At 41.4% G+C, this 22,732-nt stretch overlaps 1 protein-coding gene across 1 annotated transcript in view; it reads left to right on the forward strand.

Annotated features, from left to right (window-relative positions):
• Positions 1–22,732, forward strand: part of HIT1 (Membrane trafficking VPS53 family protein) — a 361,304-nt gene that overhangs the window by 87,536 nt on the left and 251,036 nt on the right. Inside the window, exon 10 of the mRNA XM_089448976.1 lies at positions 12,423–12,486. Coding sequence (XP_089305102.1) covers positions 12,423–12,486 — 64 coding nt within the window. The remainder of the gene's footprint in view (positions 1–12,422; positions 12,487–22,732) is intronic.

Below are 22,732 nucleotides of genomic sequence, written 5' to 3' on the forward strand. Positions count from 1 at the left end.
CGACAACATGGCATAGGGTGGCCTAGTGACACCGCCTGTCAGTGCCCCGAGTTGGCACCAAGGCCAACGGGCGCCCATGACTGCCCACGAACAAGTAGAGAGGTGAAAAACTGAAGTCGAACTGAATTGGGCGAAAACACACGATGGGCGCGCCCGCATGAAGGCAGGGCGCCCACCAATGTGACAAGGTGACTTGGTGGCGACACGCGTATGTTGGAACGAGAGTTGAGAGCTGTAGACATTATAGTGGAGGGCGCCACACGACTCGGGCAAGGAGGGCACTTTCATCACTTATAGCAGCCTAACTTGTGGACCCGTGCCCATGGGCGTGCCCACAACATGGGGCGCCCGGGCAAGGGTGACATGACTTAGTGGAGATGAGGGCACAAGGCAGCAGTGGTGTGCAACACAAGCAAGGAGCGTTGGAGGGGCGACGTATGGTTTAAGCGATGAGCGACAACGAGTTAGCGTGAGTGCTAAGGAAAAGGTAGCACCCAAGTGAGAGGTGCGTTTACCTACCCACTGACAGGTCGGCCGAGGGTGCCCCCACCTACCTAGCGACAGGTCGACCAGGGCGTTCAACAACTTAACAAGTTGGATGCAATGAACATAGGGGCGTCAACCATGAGCCAAGGTGCATATAAATAGAATGAAGGGTCATTCAACCAAGGAAACCAAGCGAACAAGCAAGAAGTCGACCAAAAGGAAATCGCAGGGAATCACACCTAAGGGAGAATCTGCGATATCGTAGAATTAAGAAGCTTGCACCAAGGGTAGGAGAGGGCGCAACAAAGGCGACGAGCAGGGTGAGGATCACCTAGTGAGCCTGCAGAACCGAGCAAGCTAAGTCTTTTGGGTTTGGGCAAAATTTGGTGGTTTCTGGTTGGTCGCACTACTAGGCGGAAGTCGCACTATCTAGCAGGGGTAATGACAAGTTGCACGACTTGGACAAAACCAAGTGGACGAGTTGTTGGTGCAACCAGGCAATTGCTACATACTTGTAAATTGTAATTTTGTACATTACACTTGTAAAATATTATTGCAGAAGTTTGATATAAGATTTGGGGCAAACTATTGGGAGTTTGCCCCCCTCCCCTTTATAACTCTTCTATGTACGATATCACATCGCTGTTTTATATGTGCTATGATTGTCACACATAGAAGTTCATTGAAGTTAATATAATTCTGCTGCACATATAATTGGAGAAACACTTAAAAATAAAAACTAAGTGTTGGTAGTAGGCATAGTGCTGGTGGAATAACCCAGAAAGGTGAAAACTCGCTGGTTCCGCATAGCGCCCATAAGTGGACTTAGAGTCGCCACAGCATGGGGCTGTGACAATTGGTATTGGAATCCATTTCGAAGGAAGTGGGCGACATAGAAAGGTTGAGTAGTTGGTCGCAATGCAGGGGCAAGGCAGCGAAGTCAGGGCCAAGAATGAAGGATAGTTTATGGTCATGGAACATTCTCAAGCCAAACTGATGGCGAGTGTTGGAGAGGAACCACAAGTAACAAGTGAATCGAGCATGAATGTTGAGGCCGTTTTCATGGACAAAGTGCTAGATCTAATGGACGAACTCAAGGCATAAATGGAAGCGGTTAAGGCAGAGAATGCCGAACTTAGGGAGAAGTTTACCAAGTAGAGGGAGAGTCATGATGAACTTAGTGAAATATGAGTATCTTGAATGGAGATACAATCAAACCGCGAATGAAGTCAAAGAACTTGATGCTGCGAAGGGCCAAGGCATGGATGAGATCATAAAGCTATAGAAGACTCTTTCTGAAGCTCTGAACGAGATTGTGATTTTGAAAAAGGCAATGGGGCAGGGATCGATTGGCGGAGCTGCCCACATCAAGATAAAAGAACTAGATTCGTACGATGGAATGAGAAGCGCGAAAACACTTGGAAACTTTCTATGGGATATGAGGCAGTAATTTAAACGGTTGGAGCTTGCATTGAAAGAGGCCAAGGTGAAGGTTGCTGCACAATTCCTTATGAAGGATGCCAAGATGTGGTGGAGGCAGAGAGTGGATCAGATTTCCCATGGTAATGCTAAGGACATCTCGACTTGGGAAGAAATGAAGGAAGCGTTGTTGGCTCATTTCAGCCCACAAGATGAAACGTGGGATGCACGAACGAAGATCAAATACATCAAGCAAATCGGAAGTCTACAAGCTTATCAACGAGAATTTGCGAGTGTGATCTTGGAGTTACCCGACATGGCGGAGAAAGACAAGGTTTTCAATTTCATCATTGGATTGAAACCTTGGGCATGCAATGAGGTGAAGCGGCAGAAGATCAAAACACTTGAGGAGGCATTTGCTGCGGTTGATAGATTGGTAGACCATTACAATGAAAGGATCGAGGAAAAGAAGAAGAAGCCTGATAAACCAAAGGAGAAAGCTTCAAAGGAGGATGAGGCAAGAACAGGTGGTAAATCGAAGACAAAGAAACCTTTGAAGTGTTGGCTATGCGAAGGTGACCATATGGTGAAAAATTGTCCTTCAAGACTGGGAGTCACAATTGTTACGCAGTCAGATGGAAAAAGGAAAGTGGAACCAACGGTTGGGGTGATGGAGATTTTGGGTGCTACAACAACGGAGGCTGTCCCAAAACACGATCCTAAGAGAAACAAATTGGAGTATGTTGAGATGAAGGTTAGGTAGGGCATGTTACTCACCATGGTGGACAATGGGGAAACCCATAACTTCATGAGAGAAGAGGCAGTGAGGAAAGTTGGATTGAAGTTCATTCTGTCATGTCCCCATTTTTATTCTTCTTTATAGTACAACCAAGGTGGATTTCCAGGACAGGGGATGGCCAGGTCAGTGGAGTAGGTTTATGTCATCAGGGGTCTTGATGGAGTTTTGAGGAGTTTTTATGGGATTTGATGGCATTCGCTTGGCATATTCCATCATCAACACATCATGCCTTTCATTCCGTTGCATACCGACAACTTTCAAAAAGCAGCGTTATTATTGGGCATAACTTAATTAATTATGCTCAAGGTGGCATTCCGGGGAGATTAATTGATGGAACACCTCAGTGTAATAGCTCGTTGGAACCGGAACGAGAAGATCTACATTTCGATGGGAGTTTCAGTGAACTGAGGAGACATGGTGGCCAATTTACCCTTTTCCCGCATTAAAAAGAATATTTTAATTAAAAAAAAGAGGGAAAAGTGTTCCATGATTAAAATAATAATAAAATAGAAGATTCTAGAGGGGTCCATTAGATCTATAAAAGAGGAGGAGGAGGCCATTGGAGGACATCTTGGAATTGATATTTTTTCTTGTATGAGAGGTTGAGAACGTGGTTCTCTACTCCATTGGTAGCCCAAGGCGGAAACCCTTAGGTGATTTAAAGAGTTTGGTCGAGCACCCATCTCCTTGGGTGGATTCATTCAGAATCCAAAGGTGTAGTGATTGTTTTTCTGTTTTAGTTTGGAGACTGGAGAGTCATTTCTGGCTATTGTATTAGCATCTATCTAAATATAATAAAGCTGGATTTTGGTTGCTGCATTTCTCATTGTTCCTCATGTTGTGATTTTTAATGAGATTTTATGCAATTTGTGAGTTTATGGTTACAGTCAAATTTCTGGTGTTTGGGTTTCCATGGCAATTTCCTGTTAAGTGCTAGATAATTTGATTTGAAGAGTTTGTCCAAATTCTTTTCATTTGGAACATTACACATTCCAAATCAAGCTCATCTCAAGGTAGTGAACTCTCCACTAGACCAAGTAATTGTAGTGGCAGAGGACATAGGACATAGACGTAAAGATTGGTGAATGGCTAGGCAAAGTTGACTTCACAATCATACGGGAAGCAGTTTTGGGGATAGAATTCATGAAGCAATTTGAAGCAATGATCGTACCACATTTGAGGAAGATGTATATTTACAATGGAAGGGAGGACGTACCATTGAGTGTCCCAACCATGATAACCATGAAGGGTGAGTGTAAGATAACAACCATGGGTATGGAAGAAGATCAACAAAACGAAGAAGTCTATGAGAGATTGAACTGAAGAGAGGCAAAACTCATGGCGCAAGCAAAGGTCATAATAGCATTGTCCGATAGTGTTTTGGACTTGACAGGTAGACTAGAGGCAATGGAAGAATGCAAGGATGCGAAATTGGAAAGCCAACGAAAGGAGAATCGAGAGGCATACATGCAAATATTAGAAGAGGAGGAAGTCATCTGCTCAGGGCAATGAGACCCCTTGAAGTGATGAGCAGACCATGAGGCGAGACAGATAGGAGGGTTATATGATAGCAGGATGCGATGACAGTTGTGATGATGCTAGATGCATGCGTTCTTGTGGAGGAGATGTTACGGTCGGATTAGCTACCCAACTAGTCACCAACACAAGGAGTACCAACACATGATGTTCTTGCAGAGTTGCGACAAGATATGGGGATGGAGCAGGTCATAGGCGGAGCTATCTGATTGCCGTGATGAAGATGATGGAGTTTGTCGGGATGGTGTTGTTGAGGGCGACAACCTTTTTAAAAGTGGGGGAGGATGTCAGGGCCCTGAGTTGGTACCAAGGCCAACGTGCGTCCATGACCGCCCATGAACACGTAGAGAGGCGAAAAACTGAAGTCGAACTGAGTTGGGCGAGAGCGCGTCCATGGGCATGGGTCCACAAGTTAGGCCGCTATAAGTGATGAACGCGCACTCTTTGCCCGTGTCTTGTGGCTCCCTCTGCTATAACATTTGTGCCTCTCAACTCGACTTCCAATGTGCGTGTGTCGCCAAGTCGCCACCAAGTTGCCTCGCCACATAGGTGGGCGCCCTGCCTTCGTGCAGGCGCGCCCATCATGCGCTCTTGCCCAACTCGGTTCAACTTCGGTTTTTCGCCTCTCTACATGTTCGTGGGTCGTCATGGGTGCCCATTGGCCTTGGTGCCAACTCGGGGCCTTGACATCCTCCACCACTTTAACATGGTTGTCGTCCTCGAGAACACCATCCTGACAAACTCCATCGCCAAGTCGAATTGTCGCAAAGTGTAATTAGCTCCAACATGAATTGTCAATGTTGCATGAGCTCTTTGCTTCCTCCATATGGGTAAGATTTCTCAATCCACGGTCATCAGCTACACTTGTCGCAATTCTCTGCGCTGCCCCATCTCATGGAAGGATGCTTCCTCCAACTCGGCTACAATGTAATGTTGCAACTCATGTCGTGCCATAATTGAACAAGACAACGTGTTACCTAAGAGATTGATTGCATCGTAGTTGATCATAGGAGATAGGCTATCATGGATCCCCTTGCTTGCAATTGACGTAGTAGTTTGAGATCTTGAGAGTGGAAAACTGAAGAGTTGTCTGCATCAAGGTTACTTGGAAGCGGGAGTGAGGAGCGACATTTTCAAAAGCTCCTGGTTCGGGAGCGATTTTTTATATAATATATATTTTTATATATTTTGATGCATATATGTCAACAAAAACATGTAGAATGATGAATTAGATATAGAAGCATAAAAACATGGATTGAACGGTGAACCATATAACATCAATAATCTAGAAGTTATAATCTTCATCAACCATGTCCACAAGTTAATAACATACAACATATTGAGTCTCATGATTCATCAATCTTAAAGTTTCAAGCTTTCAAAATTCGATATATAACATCTATCATCGTTGATCACAAAAGTTGTAACTTGTACTTGTAACCATTACCATTACCAAGTAACCAAATGATAACAAAGAATATTTAACATGAAATGAAATGTTTCAACTTTCAACTTTCACGAAGCATCACATTCATAATTCATTACCAATGAGTTATAAATGCCAACTTCAAACTTAAATTGTCATATATTGTTTACGAAAAATACCATAAATAAATATGAAAGAGTTAGTAGTTATAAAAAATACTAGAAACTAGAAAAGACAAGTAAATCTATTATCTACTGCTTGATCCACTTGCCATGAGAAATTTCTAATTTCTTGTCTCGTGCTTTATTGGGAGTCTCCTCCTGCATAGTTGAACGACCTTGGTGCTCATGATTAAGTACAAGTAGCATACCCTAGTAGATGACAAAATCCAATGGAAACATTGCAATCGTTCCAATCCTGAAATCCTGAAAAAAATTACAAGTCTGCTGGATTTTGAGTGAGATCTAAAATTCTACTTTCTCCATATGAAATCCATTGAGGTCGGAGCCACTCTCAAACATCTTGAGTCATTTCATAGGTAATGTTAAAATTTTAAGTAAAAGGATGAACATGATCCTTTTACAACACTAGGGCCAAATTCTTGTTTCCAACCTTCAATAGCTCCCTCTATTACTCTGAATTGGCAGGGAGCGATTTTTTTCTAGGAAGTGCGCTTAAGGAGCGGGTTCGAGAGGCGGGGGGAAGGGGGGCTGTTGATTTTTGGTAGCATCGGATGTGCTCTAGCCATGAAATTTGGTGGAGAGGCTAAGGCACATGAGGTCTCCAAGACCCAGAAATCATTTGGAGAAATTCCACTCGGATGAAGAGATATTAAAATAATTAATATTTTTAATGGGTCCCTAAGTCTAAACTTAGGAAAATAAAAATATTAATGTGTATTAATATAAAATGGGTGAGCAAGTTCAAAGTGACGAGGATCAAGCCAGTTCTTATCTTAGTCGTTGATTAGGGACTTAGTCTCAGTTGTTGAATCGTCAACAGGAAAAGTATAAGAGGAGGCTTGAGGGTCAGTTGGAGATACACCAAGAGAGATCAAGAATTCGATTTTCTGGGGCTGGGTTTGCTGAGGAAATCGAGTTAGTGATCAGTTGCAGCGAGGGGCAGTTCAATAAGGGATTTTCATCCAAGGTTGAAGAATACATAGCAGAGAGGTAGTGAAGTGTCGGGACTCGGGAGAGGCAATGCAGGCCCAAGAAGGGCTGACGCAGAGGCTGAAGGAGCCAACGCAAAGGATGCAGAGGGCCGTAGAGGTTGATGAAGAAGTCGTAGAGGCCGACTCAGAGGACGCAGAGGGCCTCAGAGACAATGCTGAGAGATTTTGTGGGGCAGACTAGGAGCTGAACAATAGATCTTGTGTCAGAAAAGGGTGACGTAGTTCCAGAGAGGCTGACGCAATTCCAAAGTAGTGCTTGGAGGAGCTTTGCTGTCTAGCACAAGGAACAGTTAGAGTCATTGTGGGGTTGATCATCCGGTTGCTGATTTGCCGGAATATCTGTCTCCGGAGAGAGGTACTACTGCCAAGGACATTCTCTGTTGAGTGAGCCAATTCTGGCACCCTAGTTGTATTCAAGAATCTACTTAATAATAAAACCCTCATATCTGCTGCACCAATTTTCTCGCATTGGGTTTTTCCAGGGATGATTGTCCAAAAATAACGGTGTCCCTTGTGTTATTGTTTCTGTTTACTTCAGTGCATGATCTGTATATCTGTGAAGGCTACATTTGTGTTTACTTCGATGTTTATGCAATTAAATAACTTGTTAATGTAAAGAACAAGTAGGAGATAGTAAACCAGAAATTGTAGTAGGGGTTTCTGATGTGTTAGATTCAGGAATTTTCACATGGTATCAGAGCAATTGCAGATCAGAGGCGACTGAAGGCACCAGCCGAGAAAATTTGAGAATTTGCAGCAGAGAAGCAACTGTCCTGAGAGACAACGTCATTCTAGAGACAGAGACACAGAAGGAGGAGGGACGCAGTGTAGAGAAGGTGACGTAGAGGCTCACACAGTGCCTACGTCAGCACTCTGAGCTAGGTGAAGGTGATGCAGTAGCGGGGAGGAGCCCACACAGTAGCTGCGTTAGCTATCTAGGCCATCGCAGAGGCGGAGTGTGGATAGATCAGGCCTACACAGTGCTAAGTCATCTTTCTCAGCTAGGAAGGATTGACGCAGTGGCCAGGAGGAGCTGATCCAACTCTCATTGTGATTGCGCAGAGCAGGAAGGGCTCAGATTCTTTAGTTGCCGGGGCTAAGGGAGCTGAGCAGATTTTGATTTGTGGCGCTGGTGAGACGCTATTTCATTGAGTGCAGAACAATGTCTAAGGAGACTGAACCAAGGTAGAGGGAAGCACTACCGCGACAGATCTCTAGCCAAGAAATCTAGATCTAGGATGCAGCTGCAAAGGAGGATTGGAGAGGAGTGATTCGACAGTTGGCTAGAGGATTTCCGAGAGGGAAATTAGGACTCAGAGGCAGTCTAGAGAAGAGAAGAGGAGCAGAGATGGCAGTGGACGGATTGAGGGATCATGACAAATTGGACGAGGCTTCCAATTTTGTCATCTGGAAGGCCAAGATCCTGGCAATCCTAGATAAACAGCGCATCAAGGACTATGCCTTGAAAACAATTGCTGTCCCAATTGACCCTAATGCAAATGAGAAGTATGAGGAGGGCGAGGTAAAGGCAAAATGCATGATTCTAGACGGGGTCAGCTGTTATCAGAGAATCAGCTGAGGTCATATCAGATGCAGAAAGGAGAGGAGATAGATATGTTCCTTCTCAGGTTGCAAGGAATTCGTGACCAACTTGTTTCTGTGGGGTCTACACCGGATCTTGAGTTTATGGCCAAGACCAATGTTGCACGAAGCGTCCCCCCCCATGGTTCCAAGCCCTGAAGCGCGTCCCGTACAGAAGCGCCTAGGAAGCTTGGTCGGAAGCGTGCTTCCGAATTTTTTGCCGCTTCCTGGAAATTTGGAAGCGTGGTATGGAAGCGCCGAAGCGCGCTTCATACGACGCTTTGGGCGTCGGAAGTGTGGCGCTTCGGAGGAGGAAGCGTACGCTTCTGTACGCTTCCGGAAAGCTTCCAGAAAAGTGTTTAGAAAATCGTTTTTTTTCAATTTTTTTTTAATTTTAGGTGAGTTTGCTTGTTGGGGGTGGGTCCACTTTGGGTTAGGGTGACGAATGAAGGCAAAAAAAATATAAATATAGCAAATGCTCCCTCATGGTAATGTTAAATTCTTAAAGTAAAAGTGACGTTCTCTTTTATTTTTCATTTTCATCCTTTTACTTAAATTTTTAACATCACCATGAAATGACTCAGGATGTTTGAGAGTGGTTCCAGCCTCATTGGAGTTCATATGGAGAAAATAGAATTTCATATCCTATTCAAAATTCAGCAGACTTAACAGTTTTCAGGAATTCAGGATCAATGGGATTGTGGCATTTCATTAGATTATATCAAGTATGAAGGTATGCGATTAGCATTTAATCAAGAGCACCAAGCCCTATATGTAGTATGTACCCTAGTGTTGGTGGTATTAATTGTTGAACTCCTTTGTCATGCGGCACGCCCTTAGCAAAAAATTACCTTTCAATCAAGTCAAAATCATCGATCAAGCATGTTAAGCTTTTTCTACCATATTTTAAGTCTTGAATTAGGTAGTTTGATCAAAATTGGGCAATGTTGACTAATATCCCTAGACAATCGAGGTAGAGGCAAAGGTTAGACAAGAGGAGAAGAATCTAGATTCTAGATGGTTGATGCATCTAAATGGTTGATGCTCGAATAATTAATCATTAATGTACAATGGATGTTATATCTATCTTGATTTATGCAAAAATATGCATGTTTTCATGTCTTCTACAATTAATTTGGTATTTGGGATGTTTGTTTTGAGTATAAATGCAAATATATATATATATATATATAGCAGACGCTTCGCTTCCCAGATTTTTGGAAAATGACGCTTCCACGTCCCCGCTTCCAAAAAACGCTTCCACTTCGCCCCCGCTTCGTGCAACATTGGCCAAGACTGCTCTGAATGCAGTCTCCGAGGACTGAGAGATGTTTTTCCAAAGCATTTTGGGTAGAGCGACTCTCCCCAGTTGGGAGGAGATGTGGGCAGCTCTTCGACAGGAAGAGATTAGTTGGTTGACTAAGGCGGGGAGTAGTAGTAAGGGAGTTCGAATCAAGAAAGAGGAGGAGGAGGATGCAGCTCTAGCATCTGCAGGACAACAGGGGATTCAGAAGAGGAAGAAGAAAGATATCTCCAAGGTCAAGTGCTTCAACTGTGGGGAGCTGGGACATTATGCCTCTCAGTGCCCTAGGAAGAAAGGCAAGGGAGAAGCTTCCGACTCAAAGGTTACTCCAGCAAAGGCAGAGAAGGATGTCGAGACTGATGATGATTGTGCCATGAGTGCTCATGCGCTTCTAGAGAAGAGGTGGGGAGACATAGAGCTGTAGTCGAGAGGACTACAGATGAAGGGCAGGATCCTTGAGGTGCCCAAACTCATGGATTACATTCGGCTACGGGAGCCCTTAACGACAGTAGCATGATGATAGGTGTTAGGTGGAGCAAGGTGTGATGGAGAGGCAAGGCAGTGCTAGAGTGCAAAAGTCTGTAGCAATGCAGTGGAGGTTGCAGTAGTGCGAAAGGCACAGAGGTGTTTGCAGTAGCGCAATGGCAGCAAAGGGAGCACAAGATAGCAATAGAGGTAGCTTCAACATCACGAGGCTTCCAGACTAACCAGGATGTCGGTGTTTGGGTGAAGTCAGTTACTTACTTCTCGGTAACTGAGTTGCAGTGCAGCAGTTAGTAGTGGCAGTGCTATGGGCAACATGATGCAACATGTTGAGAGGGAGTTGTAGTACAAATGTAGTAGTGGAAGTGGCAGTGTCATGGGCAACAGTACATGAAACAGTAGTGTAGTGGATGTGAGGCAGCAGGCCAAGCATGAACACAGAGGACTGATGCGGAGGATCGTTGTGATACTTCTATGGTGAAGTATCACTAGAGCACATTCCTCGCTAAGAGGAAGTGTTGATTTTTGGTAGCATCGGATGTGCTCTAACCATGAAATTTGGTGGAGAGGCTAAGGCACATGAGATCTCCAAGACCCAGAAATTGTTTGGAGAAATTCCACCCGGATGAAGAGATATTAAATAATTAATATTTTTAATGGGTCCCTAAGTCTAAACTTAGGAAAATAAAAATATTAATGTGTATTAATATAAAATGGGTGAGAAAATTCTAAGTGACGAGGATCAAGTCAGTTCTAATCTTAGCTGTTGATTAGGGACTTAATCTCGACCGTTGAATCGTCAACAGGAAAAGTATAAGAGGAGGCTTGAGGGTCAGTTGGAGATACGCCAAGAGAGATGAAGAATTCGATTTTCTGGGGCTGGGTTTGTTGAGGAAATCGAGTTAGTGATCAGTGGTAGTGATGGGCAGTTTAGCGAGAGATTTTCGTCCAAGGCTAAAGAATACATAGCAGAGAGGTAGTGAAGTGCCGGGAAAGACAGCGCAGGCCCAAGAAGGGCTGACATAGAGGCCGAAGGAACCAGCACAGAGGACGTAGAGGGTCGTAGAGGCTAACGAAGAGGACGCAGGGGGCCTCAGAAGCAACACTGGGAGATTCTGTGGGGTAGACTGGGTGACACAGTTCCAGAGCAGTGCTTGGAGCAGCTTTCGCTGTCCAGCACAGGGAACAATCAGAGTCACTGTGGGGTTGATCATCTGGTTGTTGATTTGCCGAAATATCTGTCTTCGGAGAGAGGTACTATTGGCAAGGAACATTCTCTGTTGGGTGACCCAATTCTGGCACCCTAGGTGTATTCAAGAATATGCTTAATAATAAAACCCTCATATTTGCTGCATCGGTTTTCCCGGATTGGGTTTTTCTGGGGACGATTGTCCAAAAATAACGGTGTTCCTTGTGTTATTGTTTCTGTTTACTTCAGTGCATGATCTGTATATCTATGAAGGCTACATTTGTGTTTACTTCAATGTTTATGCAATTAAATAACTTGTTAATGTAAAGAACAAGTAGGAGATAGTAAATCAGAAATTGCAGTAGGGGTTTCTGATGTGTTAGATTCAGGAATTTTCGTAGGCGCTCCCCCTGCAACCCTGGTCCGCATATAGAGGAAATGAGTTCTCCCTCAAGCAAGTCGTCTAGAAGATTTTTTTGGAGGATGAAGAAAAGCTTGACAAGTTGGCAAGACTTTGCATGCTTGCCAACTGTATTCTTTTGATGTTTAGATGACTTTCCCTGTCGTTTTATGAGCTTTTGCGCTGTTTATTCTAAACAAGAAAGCACAAATTCTTATTCCAGTTGAGCCCCCCTTTTCATAGCTTGATTTGCTAAACGTGAAACTCTTATAGGCATTTTACTTTTCCCTTAACTACTTTCTAGATTTTTCCTTCTAAAACATAAAATTACAATCACTTCCTCTGAGTCATAGAAATTTCCAAATCCAGAAAATCTAGCAACCTTTGATGACTGAAAAAAGAATGAGTTAAATAAGGTATTCTTGGTCATTTTATTTTAATTCCTGCAACATCCAATACATATTATTGACATACTGTGAACGGAGGAAATATTTGCACTAACGTATAACATTTTTCATTTTTAGCTCATGCTTCTTTTGAAAATGCATATAATGTTGTTCATTGTCAAATATAACTCAACATGTAACTAATTTCACATGTCATATTTTTGCACTGTGTTGATTTAGGGCACAACTAACTGATATTCTTGATGGTCTGAAGGAGAAGCCGGATGTTGGAGCACTACTTCAGGTGCCTTTCTGTACTTATTTTTTCAGTTTGTGATACGATTTTCTATTTCTATAAAATTTTCTCTTTATATTCCTTAGTCACTGTGTAGTTGACTATTTTCTGGAAATTTTGTAGCAATAAGTTGGTTTTATGCAGTACTTTACCTAGCATTGATTGAAAGAATGAATAACAGTGTTATCTATATACAGTCTGTATATACAATTTGTTGTGTATGAACCACTGTATCTGCAAGATTTCCTTGCTGTAATGTTCAATGTGCCACCAAGATTTCAGGACATGAGACTTTGGAACAGAGAAATGCTCATGGGGGCTATGTCACATGGTTTGGGTTTGAGTTCAGGTTTGACAATGCTAAATTTCAATTCAAATTCGAATTTCTTGATGAGATTCAAATAAACTTCATCGTTAGGTTCAAGAGTGTGTGTATAATAATAATAATAATTAAAATATATATTAAGTTATTAACCTTTATGTATATATATATATATTTTTCCGAGGAAATATCCAGGCAGATCCACCTGAAGTGATCACATCCCTCTGGCTTTTTAGCAGAGCCTAACCGTGAGGGCGTCGAGGAGAATTAATCCTGTGCCCTCCCGTTAACGAGGTGCTTTAGCAACAGGAACTCAACCAATTGAGTTAACCCTTGGGGCTCTATATATATATTAACCTTTCTTATGTTAATATATAACTCTAAAGAAAATAGATTATTAATATTTAATATAAACTTGTTCACTGATATTCTATATATATAATATAAATTATACTAATAATAAATAGTCTTTAATATAAAAAAACAGAAAATTATAAACAACTGCCTAATGCCCGGTAATAGTGGACTATGGTTTGTGAGTGACCTGTGCATTGTGACAGTATGACCATGGCCAGGAGAGTGGCAACCTGAGTTGTGACAGTGTCAGCATGGCCAACAGCAAGTTGCAACCTTCACTTGTCGACCATCGCCATAAGTATACTGTATGGACTCTGGAGACACCAATCACCTGATGCAGCAAATCAAATAGTGCTACAGTGCAGAGATGAGGCTCGAGGTCCAAGGGTTGCAACTAGTCCGTTGGTTGTAGGAGGCAGCGCAGAAGTTACCATTTAACTTCTGAATGGAACTCACATCAACATGTAGAAGACTCCAGTTCAATCTCACAGTAGCATGTGGAAGCAGCCGGTGGCATCTAACCTCAATGAACTTTTTGCTGAACTGAAATGGACTTTCAAATTTCTGTGGGGCTCATTGAATTTCAAACTTCAACCTTGAAGTTCGGTGAACCTTGAGACTTAGTATAATAAATTCAAATTTGTAAATGATATAAACATGATTCAGATTCAGAGCAAGCAAATTGATGCGTCCCTTTTCCAAAGTTCCAAGGGAAATGATTAATTGCTGCAAAGACCAACATAGATGCTAACTCACTCCAATAGAATAGCTAAATCGCCCAAGGGAAGCCACAACTAGCTCATGGTGGCTTACTCTTCTCATTCAAAAGACAAATTCACTTTGGAAATGAAATATGAGATAAAGGATTAGGTATTATAAGGCTTTGGGTTTTTTGTTTTTTAGGTGTGTGTTTTCAAAATTTTAAAGGTTATTGGCAAATTTTGCAAGGGGGGAGGGTGTTGAATCTTGTAGCTATGGACGGTCTTCATAATTTATATTATAGCGCTTGAAATACATAATGAATTTGTAAGATATGTTCTTCATGTCATTTTCATTGTTTAGCCCTTGAAAGAATTAATGTAAGATATGTTCTTCATGTCGGATTCAAAAGAGAAAATTTGAAATTTGAATTTTGAATTTTTGGCTTCAAACTTGTCAAGTTGGCCCTCCCTCAAGTCAAGTCATCTCTAGTGAAGAGTCACACCCATTTAGATAGACATAACACTATATATAGAGCATTCAACCTCCTCCACGAGGCACCATTCAATTTCCCACAAGACAAGTAATATTCTGGGTATCTCAATGAAGAAGTGCAGGACAAATTTGTAGTGCAGGACGAATCTGTAGCGTAAGACAAATATGTAGTGCAGAATCAATAGGTAGTGAAATACGAATCTGTAGTGTAGGACGAATCTATAGTGTAGGACGAATTTGTAGTGTAGGGCCACAACTAGATCATGGTGGCTACTCTCCTCACTCAAAAGACAAAATCACTTTGGAAATGAAATATGAGATAAAGGATTAGGTACTTTGGGTTTTCTGTTTTTTTGGTGTGTTTTTCAAAATTTTAAAGGTTATTGGCAAATTTTGCAAGGGGGGAGGGTGTTGAATCTTGTAGCTATGGACGGTCTTCATAATTTATATTTCAGCGCTTGAAATACATAATGAATTTGTGAGACATGTTCATCATGTCATTTTCATTGTTTAGCCCTTGAAAGAATTAATGTAAGACATGTTCTTCATGTCGGATTCAAAAGAGAAAATTTAGAAATTTGAATTTTGAATTTTTGGCTCCAAACTTGTCAAGTTGGCCCTCCCTCAAGTCATGTCGGCTCTAGTGAAGAGTCACACCCATTTAGACAGACATAACACTATATATAGAGCATTCGACCTCCACGAGGCACCATTTGATTTCACACAAGACAAGTAATATTCTGGGTATCTCAGCGAAGAAGTGCAGGACGAATCTGTAGTGTAAGACGAATCTGTAGTGTAGGACGAATAGGTAGTGAAATACGAATTTGTAGTGCAGGACAAATCTATAGTGTAGGACGAATTTGTAGTGTAGGGCCGAAATTTTGGGCAGATTGTTTTGGGTTGCAGGGCCGAGTTTCTGGGCATATTTTGGGAGGCCAAAATCTGGTGTATCTCTGGTTGAATTAAAAATTTCTGTAAGGAAAAGGTTGTTTGGATTTCCCCCAAGTGGGTTTTCCTAGGGTAATCTTGTGTTCTTTTTGTGCATTTTTGTCTCTATTGTCCTTGTGCGTTTATGGTTGAATTTCTGAAGTGTAATTGCTTAATGTAAACTGGAATTGTTAAAAGAAGATATACATCATTAGAAGTAGTTATTAGTATTTCAGAAATTTGTGCAAATATCTATTGCACTTGAAAAATCAACATGGTATCAAAGCTTTGGTGACAAAAAGGACATTGAGATCACTCTTGAAGAAGCTTTTGGTAAAAGATCACTCTTGATGAATGTGAAAAATTGATAAAAATATCTCTTATTGTAATCAACCGGTAATTATCCAATGTATTTGATTTTGAGCAAAATTATTTTACTGCAAAAACTGAATAAAAACATGATTGCAATATTTACAAAAAATAAACTGCCAAAACTCTAATAGAAAATCAATCACAAAATAGACATAATATTTTTGGACAAAACGTCCTTGGAAAAACCCCGAAGGGAAAACCAATTCTTCGGATCTAAGGTTTTTATTATTATTCATCGAATTCTGCAATTGATAAATATTACAACACTGCTTACCAAACCCTGACAAAATATTTCTTCACCTTGACAAGTCGATCTGACCATTGGAAGGCTTATGACCTCTCTTTGCAACCTAACACGACCTCTTTACAATTTAGACTGCAAATTCTTGCAATCCGACTTTCTTGCTATCATATTGATTTCTTGCAATTTGCTCTGCAACTGGAAATCTTGATATGCTTAGCTGGCAACTCATACGACCTCTCCTGGCAATATCGTACGACCTCTCTCCATAGAATAACTCTGGGATAATTCTTGCTCTGGATCTTAGAAACTGGAAGAATACTGATGAAAGAAACTCCAAAAATATTTACTACAACTGCTGCTGAAATCCTCACTGGTGTCAAACCCCACGCTATCACTGCCATCTCTTCACTACAATGGATGATCTCCAAGACTTCCCATTGATCTCCTTTATAATCTCTCATTGAGAATTGAATGACCAAGATCTAGATCTGAAATGATCTAATTGATGGCTAAGATCACATAGAAACATTACTAGAAGTCTCTAGAGAAAAATCAGCCATGTTTTGATTATTACTAATCAGTGTTGCAAACATCCTGATTTTATCTTAATTTTGCAGATTTTTGCTAATATTTTTGCGATTTTTACGATTTTTTGGTTTTCCGGAGCCTTGCCAATTTTATCCCAATGCCGATGTTTGCAACATTGTTACTAATTAATTAATCTATTTCCTAAGTTAAAATTTAGGAAAATAATTAGAAATTGATTAATTAATTAAATTAAGACATTTACATTCAAAAGAATAACTTGGGCTTGGAGATATTTTCTGCTTTTGTGTTCCTACCCTCACTGACACCACTTGAGGCTAGAACACTTGTCCGAGATACGCTAACCAACACTCCCTCTTAGCAAGGAAGGTGTTCTACATTGTACACCATCGTGCTCCATGCTCACATCTGGAACACCTGTCACCTCATGGCGCATTTCACTATGCCACAACTCTCCTAGATTGTTGTTGCAAGCAATGAGTGAAAAATCATCCTCTATCCATTTTGAAAGCTCATCTGCGACTGCCACTGCCACTATTTGCTTCTTGCCTTTCTTGTCACCTTTCTTCTTATGCGAGTAGTTGTTGTGGTAATGGCCAAACTCGTGACAACCATAACACTTAATCTTCGACATTTCCTTCTTGTTTTCCTCCTTGGAGTTGGACCCTTTACTGGATCCCTTCTTCACCTTGCCCTTGCTCACAAGAGAAACATTTCGCTGTCATCTCCCTTTTGCTTGAAATTGCTACTAGTACCATTGTTTCCTTTCACAAGGCTCAGTCGAAGTTCCTCATGTGTGAAGTCATTCCAGAAGCATTCCGAGCTAGGAAAATCAAATATTCAACTAACCACTTGAATGAAAACATCCCACTGCTTCTAAAACCCATTCAGGGTTGTTTTCACAAGCTCTTCGTCCTCGACCTTCTCTCCAATGGCTGCTAACTCATCTCTGACTGTCTTGATGTGGGTGAGATAACTGACAACGTTCTCTCCCTTATTTTGTCTGGTGCTTCTGAGCTTCTCTCTTAGGATCATTTTCCAATTCATATTTTTATCCTGGAAAAGTTTGTTGATGGCATCCCACATCTTCTTAGCTGTATTTTCTTTCGCCAAATGTGGAACTATGTGGTCCTTGACCCCATCTAGAATAATATGCCTGGCCTTGGCATCATCTTTCCAGTACTAATGTAACATGATAGGATCTATTGGTATAACAAAATGGCCTGAAGCAAACTCCTTCATCCCATGCTCTTCCAAAATAATAAGGCACCAAATTCTCTAGACACCAAAGTTAGATGCACCATCCAACCTATCTTGATCCCTCAATCCTGTCGAAGCCATTGCTGAAGCCCTTGGGAGAAAATAAAAAATTAAAATAATATCTCTTCTACCAATTAACAAAAGTATCTGGAAAACCTCACAATCTCCCTCTGCAAGTGATTTTGGCTACGATTGGGCAACTCAGACTTCCTCTTTGAACTCACGCTGCCCACTGGAACTGCGCACTAGGCCTCTTGGAAACTCGTGTTGATTTTCTCAATGCAATATAGACTGGCACAATATTTTTGAAACACTGATAATTAATTTTGATGTTGATCTTCCTTTTAAATTAGTCCAATATATCATTTAGTAATTGTACTTTAGAAATTCAACTATACAAGGGCAATAGAATAGTAGAGATCACAATGCATAAAGATAAGACAAGGTTTACTCTGGGAAAACAAACTAGGGGAAAAACCCAACAACCTTTTCAATAGAGAAATTCTTTTGTCCAACAGGAGACACACGTAGGCCTATGGTCAAACCTGGTCAACCCTCCAAGTCAAGCCTCTCAATCTGATCCAAGACTACACTTTTCTTTATTTGACCCAGAATTTTGGCCCTCCTACAATTTCTAGTTACCTCGGAATTTCATCCCCTGCAACTGCCCAAAATTTCGCCCCCTGCAACTGCTCAGAATTCCGCCCCCCTGCAACAGAACTGCTTAAAAAATTTGCGATCTAGAAGAGAGAGACTATCCACACGTGTGAGCTTGAGAGAGAGAAAGAGAGCTAATTCGACTTCTTCTTGATCCTCTTCATCCTTCTTGTCCTTTGCTTGCTTGCCCAAAAGATGCTTATAAGATGAGATGCAAATTGCCCTTGTGAAGGAGGTCGAGTTGCCTTTATATAATGTCCTGTTGGGTCGAATGGGTGTGCCCTTTGCCCTGGGTTAACTTGACTACTTTTGGAGCCAAAAAATTACAATTTAAAAATTTAAATTTTCCTTTTAAAATTCAAAATGGGATTTTGACTCAAAATAATTTTTCTTTTGACTCTAGCATTTAAAATATGCTTTACAATAATCAATACAAGTACATCAATTGGTCAAATATACATTATGAAGACTGACCATAATTACAAATCCAACACTCCTCAACTAGGGAGGTATTCATAATGATTGTCATAGATGTTCTCAAGTTGGCAAATTTCTCTAAAGAAAAGGTTATATAAAATCTTCATCAACATCATCATCGACCATCAACATTCGCTAGTGGCCATCTCCGGGGCGGTAACAAACCCATGGCAATGTCATTAGCATATCAAGACTCACTCCTACAAAGATATTGGTCCTCAAATACCAAGGTCTCTCCCTAAGCCAAAATGTTGAGACCCTCAACTAGTAAGCACACACCCTTCCTGGTGTGCACTCTGGGCCAATACCTCACTCAACCCCTCCTTGATTGGTGATCAGGTCTAGATGTTGAAAAACCTTACTACACCTTGCTTGGTGTGTGATTAGGTCTAGATGTTGAGGGGCCTCACTACACCCTCCTTAGTGTGTGATCAAGTCTAGGACATCACTACACCCTTCTTGGTGTGTGATTGGGTCCAAATACTGATAGACCTCACTACACCCTTTCCTGGTGTGTGATCGAGTCTCCTTTGAGAGGCACTCACTCAACCCTACTTGTTGAGCACTTTGGGCCTCTTAGACTTTTCTCCCTCTCGAGAGAATGTCCATTTGTGCTGCGGATATGTTAGCACTCCCTCTCAATGAGGGGTAATCTCCACAAGCTCCATCTTATCTCTGAAGTACATGAACTTCTCTCTTGGCAACGACTTCGTCAAAATATCATCAATGGAGATGTACTTGAGCCTTATTGCTCTACTTTGCACTATGTCACGGATGTAGTGGTACTTAATCTCAGTATGCTTTGACCTATCATGGAACACAAGATTCTTTGAAAGCTTCACACAACTTTGATTGTCATAGTGTATCACTGTCGGTTCCAACTCTTGGTCGAACAATCTTGCAAACAACTTTCGAAGCCACACTACTTCTGTACACGCTTCATTTGTTGCAATATATTCTGCTTCTATATATGCTTCATTTGTTGCAATATATTTTGCTTCTGCAGTGCTGAATGCGACAAATGTTTGCTTCCTGCTCATCCAAGATATCATAGCAGAGCCCAAATTGAAGCATACCCCTGAAGTGCTCTTCCTATCATCAACACTTCTTGCCCAGTCAACATCTGTATATCTCTGAAGCTGTACATCCTTGTTTGCAACATATCTCAAACCATAGATTAAAGTGCCACGTAGATATCTCAGAATGTGCTTTGCTACAATCCAATGCCCATGTCTTAGTTCCACCTAAAACTGGCTCAACATGTTAACAACAAAACAAATGTCCGACTTGGTGTTAACCAAATACATAAATGAACCAATCAACCTCCAGTACATAGATGGATCTACCAAACTGGAATTAGAGCCTCTTAACTTCATCAAGCTAATCACCATGGAAGTAGCTATGGATTTAAAGTCCATCATGCCAAACTTTCAAAGGATCTCAATTACATACTTTCGTAGACCAAGGAAGGCTTCTCCATGTTTCTACCAGATTTCCAATCCCAAGTAATAATGCATTAACCCAAGATCCTCTATATAAAATTCAAAAGCCAACTACTTCTTACATTGAATAATAAGAGGCTTAGCACCTGTCAGATACAAATCATCAACATATAGTAATAGGATCATAGGTGCATTCTTCACAACCTCAAAATAAAGGTTTGGATCAACATCCCTCTTGGTAAATTCCAATCTCGTCAGATAACTGTCAGTATGAGCATACCAAGCTCTTGGAGCTTGCTTAAGTCCATACAAGGTCTTCTTTAACTTGCAAACATGAGATTCCTTTCCATGCACTTCAAAACCTAAGGTTTCTCTGTGCACACCTCTTCCTCATTCACACCATTGAGGAAAGCAGTCTTCACATCCATCTGATGTAAGTTCCATCCCAACAAAGCAACAAGATAAATGATGGATCTAATGGAGGAGGAATAGGCAACAGGAGAAAAGGTCTCATCATAATCTTCTCCCTATTTCTGGGAGAACCCTCTAGCCACAAATCGCGCCTTGTATTTGTCAATACTTCCATCTACAACATGCTTGATCTTGTATATCCATTTGGAAGTCACTATTGCCTTCCCTACTGGCCTTGGCACGATCTCCTCGACATCATTCTTCATTCATGGCCTCCTTCCACACATGCTAACTAACCGCTTCTTCATAAGTGGACGACTGCGCATCAATAAGGTTAGTCATGAGAGCTACATAGCTAGAAAACCTCTTAGGTTTCTTAACTTCCCTGGATGTGCCACTAGGAGCTACATGTGTTGGAAAATGTAACTAGGTCCGGTCTTCATATTTGCTATTGTATTTATGTTATTATATATTTCATGTAAAAGATCAAAGAGAAGAAAAATATATATTATTTTTTCAAGCATGGTTTCATGCTCAAATTGATTTGTCATCTAGGTCAAGCATGTTCTTCATGCTTCTAGGGTTTATTGAGTCAAAATAATATTTGGCATAATTCAAAATATTGTACTGGAATCAAGTCCCATTTGGACTTTGAAAAGAAAGTGGAAAAAAGAATTTTATTTAAGTCAAAAATGTCATTTTTATACCCACAAGATCAAGCCAGCGCTGCCTCATCAAGTTGATCTTGGAAGGGGTAATTTGATCTCTTGGATGTGTATAAATAGAAGGCAGTTCGACCTAATTTGAAGACAAGCAAGCAAGTTCGACTTCTGTGCCAAGAAGAAAGAGAAATACCAACGAAGGAGCCCAGAAGCAAGAGTGGAGGTCTAAGGAAGCAAGGAGAGAGAAAGTGAAGTTCTAAACACAGGTTTTCTGCCCTAATTCTCTCACACGTGCTAATTTCTAGAGCTGTTGTAGGGGCTGAAGTTGTAGATCTACTACACATTCAAAATTCTATTGCTGGGGGCCAAAATTATGTTGCTAGATCAAATTTGGAAGGTTTTGACTTGAGTTGACTTTGACTTGTTGGAAGAGCTTGGAAGGAGGGCTGACTTGGTTCTTGTTAGAGGTCTTGGTCTTGTTGTTTGGGTCTTGGATTTTTCATTTGATCTGATTCTATAAAAAGAGAAGAATTTTTCTGGGTTTTCCCCTTTGAGGGGTTTTTCCCAGACTTGGATCCTATATCTTGTGTTCATTGTCTGTTTGTGGTCTTCATGGTTTATGGTTTTGGTAATTGTTTGATGAACATAACATAATAAAAGTAATAAGAAGCCAACATAATTTCACAAGCAATCTTCAAGTAAAGAGAAATCACCCTAACTGTTACCACCACTGATTTCTCAACATGGTATCAAAGCTAAGGTGAAGAAGAAGGCAACTTGAAGATCCCTCTCGTTGGCATTGTTACCCACCATTTTGTGGGTGATATCCCTAGGAGAATTTTTTTCTCCAAGATGGTCCTTAGCTGATAGCCAACAGCTTCTTGTAGCCACCAACTGGTTTGTTGTGCCACTTCTCCGCCACCTGAGCCAGCCATGTGGGCCCTCACCCATATGACATTATCTTATGTTTGAAGGTGGGCCTCCCAAGCCTAAAGGTATGCCTTGTCATTTGGTAATTGAGTATTGTAGTTTACTTATCATGGAGACTTTTGGGCATGAATTAATGAGGGGATTCGGCGGAAAGAGCGGCCTAGGTTTATGCTCTTGTTCCCTAGACTTCTTTTGAATGTTACCCTTGGACCCTAGTCCCGTGGGATCTCTTTTACTGACCTTTGGGCTTTCGGGATAGTACTTCATGGGAAACCCTGATTTTGGTTGCATGGTTCCGCTCCCTCATCCACATGCATCACTCCCCCTCCACTCATTATAACCCCATTCATCATTTCTCCCACCTGGGTCCACATTCCTCCATTGGGTCCACATAGGTTTAGCCTCACCATCCCCTTGCCCACACATTGGGTCGGGCTTGGAATGATGCCAC

Source organism: Pinus tabuliformis, chromosome X (genome assembly GCF_031772625.1).
Source record: "Pinus tabuliformis cultivar Carrire ecotype Pingquan chromosome X, CPIR1, whole genome shotgun sequence".
Lineage (NCBI taxonomy): Eukaryota > Viridiplantae > Streptophyta > Pinopsida > Pinales > Pinaceae > Pinus > Pinus tabuliformis.